Source organism: Armigeres subalbatus, chromosome 1 (assembly GCF_024139115.2).
Source record: "Armigeres subalbatus isolate Guangzhou_Male chromosome 1, GZ_Asu_2, whole genome shotgun sequence".
NCBI classification, from domain to species: Eukaryota; Metazoa; Arthropoda; class Insecta; order Diptera; family Culicidae; genus Armigeres; species Armigeres subalbatus.
The window spans coordinates 19,175,341-19,185,176 of record NC_085139.1 but is presented as its reverse complement, the minus strand read 5'-3'; the positions used below and the strand labels follow the sequence as shown (position 1 = coordinate 19,185,176).

General features: G+C 39.3%; 1 protein-coding gene and 1 long non-coding RNA gene across 2 annotated transcripts; one reads left to right on the top strand and one right to left on the bottom strand.

Annotated features, from left to right (window-relative positions):
* The first annotated feature begins 2,736 nt into the window (after positions 1-2,736).
* LOC134212991 (ankyrin-3-like) lies at positions 2,737-5,619 on the top strand. The gene is made up of 4 exons (XM_062691414.1): positions 2,737-2,977; positions 3,935-4,834; positions 4,934-5,032; positions 5,132-5,619. Exons 1-4 carry the CDS (start codon positions 2,737-2,739, stop codon positions 5,617-5,619), a joined length of 1,728 nt encoding a protein of 575 aa, XP_062547398.1.
* A 962-nt stretch (positions 5,620-6,581) lies between these two features.
* On the bottom strand, positions 6,582-7,182 carry LOC134208159 (uncharacterized). The gene is made up of 3 exons (XR_009978523.1): positions 6,881-7,182; positions 6,731-6,817; positions 6,582-6,669 (listed from the first exon to the last, which is right to left on the bottom strand). It is a non-coding gene; the product is annotated as an uncharacterized LOC134208159 (long non-coding RNA).
* Positions 7,183-9,836: the final 2,654 nt, after the last annotated feature.

The following is a 9,836-nucleotide window of genomic DNA, read 5'->3' as shown; positions in this document are numbered from 1 at the left end:
TACTTGGAAGATGTTGTAATTACACCAAACGAGATGTTTCTTGATGAAATAAATGGCAGCCACAAAAGTTTACCTAGGGAAGAAAATGAATTTCAGATTGTCGTAGATGCTTTAGTAGACCTTTACAAGACAGGGATTGTTCAAGATGTCTTAAAACAATTCAAAATTCCATTACATAAAGTGCTGAAAGAAACTGACGGAAACAAATACAAATTCACAGAAAGTTTTATCATGTCGAATGTACTGTATAATAGTTTAGAAAAACAACTTGGAGATCTGAGCACGAAGGTAATCACTATCAACGATACATTCTTGGATGGTCATGTTTCAAAGATAGAAATTCCTAAGAATGCGAATGATATACAACTGCTTGTAGACAATATCGTAGAACTATTTCGAACAGGAACTATTACTGAAATACTGGAAAATAACAAAAATGCATTGAGTAACGTTTTTGCTGAACCAAAGGGAGATGTAACATACAGATTCGCAAAATGCTTCTATGAACATTATGAACTATCGAAAATATCAGAGAACTTAAATAAGGTCGAGGTTACACCGGAAGATATGTTTCTTGATAAACATTTGCCAGAAGAAGGTGACGAGTTAGATTCACTCACAAAAGCTATAACACGGTTTTTTAGGCGTGGAACTTTTGATTACGCATTGAAAAAATACGACTCTGAATTGACGTTAATTATTGAAAGGATTGGTAATAATTTTAAGTTTAAGAAATCTTTCCTTGATAATTGTAAATTATGCAGAATCCTGGAAAGTGAGATGGGTAAACTAAATACCTTTGAGGCAATAAATTATGAAAACAAGTTGTTATCTGGAAAGGACTCAACACATAAAAACATTCCAACCGACAAAGCAGAGTTCAACTTATTTAAAGATGCACTGAAAGATCTTTTTAAAACAGGAACAGTAGAAACAATCTTGACAAAATATGAATCTGTGCTTTATGAAGTGCTACAGAAGACGAAAAAGCAACACGGTCTGAAATTCAAAAATACATTCATTGCCAGCAATAAACTATGTCAGAAGTTGGAAGACCAGTTAGGGAATTTGGAGCAAGCTTCGGTCAGTGCGAAAAAAGTCCGTTGCCTTGATGAGAAACAATTGCCATCAGAACGCAATGAGTTTGAGGTCATGAAAGAAGCAATCAGGGATCTATTCGAAACAGGAACGGTTGCTGATATATTAAAGGAATATAAAGGGGCACTTAATAAGATACTTGAAAAAACCGAAGATGGAAGAAAACTGAGATTCAAAACTAATAAAAACGCCGTTCTGTGTAAGCTGCTAGAAAATGATCTTGGAGATTTAAGTGAAGTTAAGATTGTTTTACCCTCAATGCTTTTTGATATCAAAAACTCCAAATACAAAATATTTCCAAACGTTGACAACAATATTCTTCCGCTGACAAATGCTATTAAAAATTTGTCCAAAAATGGTGTAGTTGATAAAGTCTTGCTCAAGTATCAAACTCCTTTGCAGGAAATTTTGGTGAAAAATGTTGATGGCACAATGAAGTTTGTCTCAAATTTTGATAATCGTAATACAAATCATTGCATCAGGCTATTGCATGAGTTGTTGAAGGCGGATTCCATCGATATGAGCTCGGTGATAAAACCAGAAAAACCAATATTCAAAACTTTTGCTCTGCCTTTTCTTGACACCGATGTTGAGCGGCTTAAACATTCTCTCACGAAATTGTTCACGACAGGCGATGTGGACGATGTTCTGATCGATTACCAAGTTGCTTTGAAAGATATTCTGCAGCCATGCTATGAAATTAAATTTTCGAAATCTTTCACCGCGACCAGTAAAGAGTTCAATATCGCACTACTTTTCAAGAAGCTTCAGGAAGACAACATTAACTGCTCGGACAAACAATTGTCGGTTTATGTGAAAAAGCAAATATTAGACGACAGAATTTCTGGAGTAAGACATATGCCACTTTACGTTGAGAAATCAGATGTTAAATTATTTTTCGAACAATTCATCTTATCGCACAGTCATCCGCATAATTTGTATTCGTTCGTGGTTGAAGAACTCCATTTGCATATGAAAACGTGGATGAGAACTGACATTTTTGGCAACTTGAGAAACAAAGACAGCAAGTTAGCCTTCGAAATATTTGAGAAAACTTTCAAAGAAGCATTAAAACATGGGACAAAGATGAACGAGAAAAATATTTTGGATGAGAGATCGCTTGACGATCTCAAAGGGAAGTTACAAATTGAGTTTGAATCAAAATATTCGGAGTTGAAGGCTTCGTTGTACATCAATAGACAAATTAGGTATGGCATTCCGACTTCTACAGAGGCCGATTCGGGTACAAATATTCGAACGAAAAGCGATCAGTCATCGAACACAAATAAAAACCGTATTGGGGGAACTAAGTTTACAATATTATCGAATATAAGATATGAGAAAGTTTCTGATCAACAACTGGCAGAGGATTTGAAAGTCAACCTCAAGAATTATCAGTGCTTCATTTTGACTGCAGATCCTGGAATGGGCAAAACGATGCTTCTGCATTACCTCGCTCTTAAAATGCAGAATCTAGACATGGGAACGGTATTTTTAATTCATCTGGACAAAATACAGAATTCGTTTAAGGGAATAGCAAAAGACAAAGTTTTGAATACACTTCAACCAATTTTATCCCGTGACAACTTTCAACGCATTTTGAATGCAAGTAGTTCCAAGAAGCATGAACCAATCACGATGCTGTTTGATGCGTTCGATGAAATACACGCCGCTAGCAGGGATATTGTTATGGAATTGTTCAGAGTTCTATTGCAATCAAAGAGCATACGGCTTATAATCAGTGGCAGGAATCACGTCGAGCAGCCTTTAAGAAATGCTTTCAGGGCATTTAATTTGAAACCAGTCATGTTATCAATATATCCTCTGGAAGATGAAAGCCAAAAACAGATAATGAAAAGCATCTGGTCTGTGTTTGATAGTAATAAAAATCAGTTTAACAATTATTCTGAAACATTACTAGGCAACATAAAAGTCGTTATTCCGCTGTCAGTCAAACTCTTGGCTGAGCTCTTCAAAGAAAGGTTTGAGCTTTTTTGCATGAAAAACACAGAGGATCAGAAAATTGAATTAGGCCGACTCGAACGGAATCGGTTTGAAGAGGTGAAAATTTATGAAATGTTTTTGAGTAACATTTTTAGAACGAACGGAACAGTTGGAAAATTTGATGAAACCGCCTCTTTATATGATCACTGTGTCCAAGGCAGATTCGTCGAACATTTAATGCTGGCAATAACAACGCTTGACGTGATGGAATTAAACCACATTTTTAAAAATCATGGAAAACGAAAAATGTATGAAAATTTCCGCCAAAAGTGTCTTAACTCCTCTGAGAAGTCCATTCTTATTGAAATTGTGGAAGGAGAAATTAAATTCACTCATCAATCTTTTGGGGAATTTTTAATTGCAAAACATTTATTCGACAATCTTAACGATCACAAAACCCTATTGTCAGATATTTTTCGACGAAACGAAAATATTAAGAAAAATACTATGATGATGATAGAAAACTATTGTGTGGAAACAAGGGAAAGAAACAATGGAGATGAACAAATTTGGTTCCAAGATCTTGAGGAAGTTTTCAAAGAATGTAAACAAATAGTGTTATTTGCGTGTGAGAGCAGTTGTCTAGAATTGGTGAAGTTTTTTCTCACAAAAAATAAAGAACAGTCAAAGAATTGTAAGGAATACGATGAAATGCTTCTTGTTGCGACTAGAAATGGAAGTTTCGAAATGTGTTCCCTCTTAATAAATGACTACAATTTCGATATCGACAAGCCACACAAAAAAACTCCTACAATCTGTGTTGCAGCTCGGAATGGACATACAAAAATTGTTGAGTTGCATCTATTAAAAGGAGCTAACATCCATTCACAAGATAAAAAAGGTTTTACGCCACTGCACTGGGCCGTCGAAGGAGGTCACAACGATTCAGTTTTATTACTAATTGCTGACGGAGCAGATATTGAACTATCGGCGAGAGATGGCACAAAAGCAATGCATTCGGCAGCCCTGAATGGAAGAGTGGATGTTTTGAGGACTTTGATTGCCAAAAAGGCCAACATTGATGCGCAAGATAAAAAAGGTTGGACGCCTTTGCACTGTGCCGCTCAAGAAGGTCACAACGATGCAGTGGTTTTGTTGATTGATAATGGAGCAGACATCGAACTACCACAGAAAGATGGCACAAAGGCAATGCATGTTGCTGCCTTGAATGGAAGAGTGGATGTTTTGAGGACTTTGATTGCCAAAAAGGCCAAAATTGACGAACAAAATGTAGAAGGTTCAACACCTTTGCACTGTGCCGCTCAAAACGGTCACTACGATGCAGTGGTTTTGCTGATTGACAACGGAGCAGACATCGAACTATCACAGAAAGATGGTACAAGAACAATACATGAGGCTGCCTTAAATGGAAGAGTGGATGTTTTGAGCACATTGATTGCCAGAATGGTTGAAATTGATGCACAAGATGAAGAAGGTTGGACGCCTCTGCACTGTGCCGCTCAAGAAGGTAATAATGAAGCAGTGGTTCTGTTGACTGATGAGGGAGCAGACATTGAACTAGCACGGAAGGATGGTACAAAGGCAATGCATGAGGCTGCCTTAAATGGAAGAGTGGATGTTTTGAGAACTTTGATTGCCAAAAAGTCCAAAATTGACGCGCAAGATAAAGAAGGTTGGACGCCTTTGCACTGTGCCGCTCAAGAAGGTCATAATGAAGCAGTGGTTTTGCTGATTGATAATGGAGCAGACATTGAACTATCACAGAAAGATGGTACAACGGCAATGCATAAGGCTGCCTCAAATGGAAGAGTGGATGTTTTGAGGACTTTGATTGCCAAAAAGTCCAAAATTGATGCACAAAATGTAGAAGGTTGGACGCCTTTGCACTGTGCCATTCAAGAAGGTCACAATGATGCAGTAGTTTTATTGATTGATAAGGGAGCAGACATCGAACTAACACAGGAAGATGGCACAAAGGCAATGCATGAGGCTGCCTTCAATGGAAGAATGGATATTTTGACCACATTGATTGCAAAAAATGCCAAAGTTAATGTACAAGATCAAGAAGGATCGACGCCTCTGCACTGTGCTGCTCAAAACGGTCACAACGATGCAGTGGATTTGTTGATTGATAACGGAGCAGATATCGAGCTTTCGGCGTTTGATGGCACAAAAGCAATTCATTTAGCTGCCTTCAATGGAGAAGTGGATGTTTTGAGGACTTTAATTGTCAATAATGCCAAAATTAATGCACAAACTAAAGATGGATGGACGCCTCTGCACTGTGCTGCTCAAAACGGTCACAACAATGCAGTGGATTTGTTGATTGATAACGGAGCAGATATCGAACTAACGAAGAAAGATGGCAAAAAAGCAATGCATTTAGCTGCTTTTAATGGAAATGTGGATGTTTTGAGGACTTTGATTGCCGAGCAAGCTAAAAATGATACACAAGATATAGATGGTTGGACGCCTTTGCACTATGCTGTTCAAAATGGCAACAACGATGCAGTGGTTTTTCTGATTGAAAACGGTGCAGACATCGATTTATTATAGAAAAATGTCAGAAATACAATGCATGAGACTGCTTTCAACGGAAAAGTTGATGTTCTGAGAAGTTGTATTGTCAAAAAGCCCATAGTTGTTGCACAATATGAAGAAGGTTCGACAAAAGATATTTTAGTTACTAGATAAAGATTGTCGCTGTCGTCGCTGTCCGGAACATCTTTTGCTGGCGAGGATAGGGGAGCTAAATGTCAAAGAAGGAAAATCCATACGATTTGACAGCTTGGTACCCAACACGTTTCGGACAGCAGAACAAAGGGAACCGAAGCGACAATCTTTATCTAGCAACTAAAATATCTTTTGGTTCGACGCTTTCGCAAAGTGTACATTACTCCCTCGGAATGCGGATTATTTCTTCTTCTTTCATTTCCTCACCAGCTTACGACTACCAATCATGAGTTTTGATTTCGTACATCGCTGTGCTCCGCATATTGAATCTGCTTAGAAATTACAGAAACCCAGGTGTGGCATCTCGACTCGAAATGAGCCAATCATGCAAACTGTCAAACGAAAGAACTATCGAAAAGATATGCGCAATGAGGCCCCAGCTTTCCACGATCGCCATAATGGCGGCTGCCATAAAAATCTGTTTCAGACATTGCAGGGGAATCGCTGTGGACGAAACAATATTCAGCAGTGCTTCCACACGGAAGAAAAAAAGTATCCAGCGTTGAGTTTTTTTAAACTTACTTTTGAGTTATTTTTTCTCTTCTCTTTAATCCACTCTTTCTTCTGTTGTCAAAAACAAAAGAGCGAAACAATCTAGCAACGCCAGTTCACTACGGGAAGCGAATTTTAAGTTTTGACGTAAACTACGTGTTGCGGAGACGAAAAACGAAACTAGATCCCAATTCTATCAATTTATTCGGTGGAATGGATAAGTTATAAAATTCCTGCAATAGATATAAATTTTACTAATTCATCTCATGATTTACTAATTCGTTCTTACTGTTAGTGATCTAGCTGGAATTGACTCTCTCGCAATTTTCTCCTGGTCCAGTCTAAATGGATTGGGAACCTCTGCACTTATGTACGTTATCCCTATGGTATATCATTTATGTTCATAACTCATTCGGCATCTCCTAATGTTAACGGCTCTTACCTTTAATGTGGTTACTGCCGAATATTGATTACTTGTGGGGCAATCTATAACCTGCGGTTCCCGAGTGTATTTGAATTCCTGTGTCACCTAATTAAACACTTGAGTCAGTATGGAATACACACAATGGTCTCTTATATAGACGAGCCTCACCTTTTCTCCGTTAGCAATTCGATATACGGATCAAGTGCTTATCACTCTATGGCTACAGAAGGTGTGATGCACTGTTAGTTTTTAAGCAAATAAATTTAGTAGATTTCACTTTTAAACCTAGAGAATGTAGTTCAACTATGTCAATTCTACGGTAACAACTATCGCAACAACGTGGACGCGTCAATGGCTATTCTTCTATTCTCCTCATACTCTTTGTGGTACTGATGTTTACGACAGTTTAGCTTATCTATACGCTGGGTATAGAACGCAGTGGTGTACAATCGAGTAGGTGATTTTACGATGTGGCGCCGTCAACACTACGTCTAAGGGGAAGACTCAGATACAGGGTGTAAAACCGAAATTTCCAAATTCGAGACCGTCACGAAATTAGGACAGATTTCAAACGCTAATAGCGTCTTTATCTTTCGATGGATTTTCGACATTTGCTTATCAATCGATTCAGAAACTCTCCAGCAATTTGCCAATTCTATTGATACTATTGATTATCAACGTTAAACTATTGAAAATGTTGTTTCTTTCCAAACCGGGTGAAAAATTCAATTCGGTTCATAAATCCCCAACACGGACATCAGATTGCAGTAAGGTACGGGTCTTTTGATCCACTGCTTCGTTTTCCCTGTGTATAAAAAGCCCCATGTTTCGCGTGCGCGCGTCATTTTCATTGTGGATGCCACGGCGAGCGGACCAGGGCGTCCAGAAGCGGTCCCAGTGACAACGGCTGTGGTGCGGATGACATTTTTTCGGTCGGTGGTGGTGGCGGTCGTGGAAGCAGCAGCACATCATTTTCATCCGTGTCCCATCTTCGGCGGATCTGGCAATCGACGGCGATCGTTGAGCCGAATCATCGGATGGCGGTCGCGCAGCCCAGTAGCTGCTGTTAATAAGGCACATAAGTGGCAATTAATCGGTTCTTTTCAGGGCCATCATTATATTTGGGAGGAAGGTTAAGTTGAAATAATTTTCCTAAAGTGCAACCGTTAGGAACTGGAAAATTCTTCGGTGAAATTTTCTAGCGTAATTCGGAGTTGTATGATTTTAGTGATTGAGAATGTTGATATTAGACGAACTTTCTAAATAAAACAAAGCATAATTGTTTGGCATCGGTAGCGGAATCATAGCATTAGTGCCGGTCCGAGCATAGGCTGTCATCGGAAGATTGCTACAGCAATTTATTCACTAACGTGGCGTTTGCAACTATTTGGATGTTGTTGGCACAACATGAAATTTTCCCGACAATAATAGAACAAAACCTGTCAAAGCCGTCATTTCTCCTACATCATACAAGAAAATTTAAACTGAGCGCTGCTAATGTTAATGACGACGACCGCGCGACCCAGACCATCGCCGGGAATAAAATTTCCGGTAGGAGCTCCGCCGATGCCGAAGGTGGTACCACGGTCTGCTCTCCGCGATATCTCGAACGAACTGGCTCGCGCGCGCGGAAGAGCTGCTTTCCTGTAATCAATTAAGTTGAACCTGTAGCCACGCCCCTTTAGGGGGTGTGTGACGGTTACGCAATATTTGCAGTCATACCGGACAACAAAGAGGCGGGACTAATGAGCCATCTTTATTGATTTTAAGAAAACTGCTCTCCCGCGCGCGCGTGGCCCGTTCCAGTTCGAGACAGCAGCACGTACGGACGTGTTTATTGTTCGTGTATTTTGACAACTACGTCTAAGGGGAAGCCTCGGATACAGGGTGTAAAATGAAAATTTCCAAATTGGGGACCGTCACGAAATCATGTAAGGTTTTAAACGGTAATGGCGACTTTATCTTTCGACGGATTTTCGAGATTTTGTTATTAATAGATTCGGAAACTTTCCACCAATTTGTTAATTGTATTAAAACTATTCATTATCAACGGCAAACTATTGAAAATGTTATTTCTTTCCAAACCGGGTGCAAAATTCAAAAATAATTAATCCCGTTCATAAATCCCCAACACGGACATCAGATTGCAGTAAGGTACGGGCCTTTTGATCCACTGCTTCGTTTTCCCTGTGTATAAAAAGTCATTTTCATTCTGGATTTCATGGAAAGCGGACCAAGGCGTCCAGAAGCGGTCCTAGCGACAACGGCTGTGGTGGTACGGATGAAAATTTTTCGTTCGATAGTGGTGGCGGTCGTGGCAACAGCAGTACATCTTTACATCCGTGTAAAGATGTGGATCTGCCAATTAGCGGCGTGCGTAGAGCCGAATCATCAGATGGCTGTCGCGCAGTCCAGTAGTTGTTGTTGGTGAGGCACATAAGTGGGAATAAATCGGTTCTTTTCAGAACCATCATTATGTTTGGGAGGAAGGTTAAGTTGAAATAATTTGTCTATAGTGCAAACGCTAGGAACTAGAAAATTCTTCAGTGAAATATTCTAGCGTGATTCTGAGCTCAATTATATGATGTTTGTTTAGCACTTAACTACTCTTCTTGCTGTGGATTTAATTTTGAACAATGATTCAGTGATTGACAAGTGATTGAGAAAGCTGATATAAGACGAACTTTTTTCATAGAACAAAGCATAATTGTTTGGTATCGGTAGCGGAATCATAGCATTACTGCTGGTCCGAGCACGCGTCAGAAGGAGAAGCTGCAAATATGTATTCGCATGGATGGAAATAAAACCTTAAGCAAGTAGCAGGCTACCTACTAGAATTATAATCTTGATGGGAAATTTCACTAGACTGTTACTGCTATCCACGCGAATAATTATCGACAGCGTCTTTTCATAACGCGTGCTTGTGATTCTGCTACCGATGGAAAACAATCTGCCATCACCAAGCAATTAAGTTTAACTTTGAACAAAATTCATCTCGCCTCAAGTTGTGACTTAAGAGCTACTTTCTCTGATGGTAGCCAATCATTAGTACTTCAGACAAGAAAATGAGCGCGAACGACCGCATGAACCACACCATCGATGAGAATGAAATTTCCGGTAGCAG

What these genes read in the sequence shown, in the direction of transcription:
- LOC134212991 (XM_062691414.1), top strand. Translation starts at nt 2,737, where the DNA reads ATGCTGTTTGATGCGTTCGATGAAATACACGCCGCTAGCAGGGATATT. An exon ending in CATCTGGTCTGTGTTTGATA is followed by an intron (nt 2,978 to 3,934) that starts GTAATAAAAATC and finishes TCCATTCACAAG; the next exon opens with ATAAAAAAGGTTTTACGCCA. An exon ending in TGAACTATCACAGAAAGATG is followed by an intron (nt 4,835 to 4,933) that starts GTACAACGGCAA and finishes AAAATGTAGAAG; the next exon opens with GTTGGACGCCTTTGCACTGT.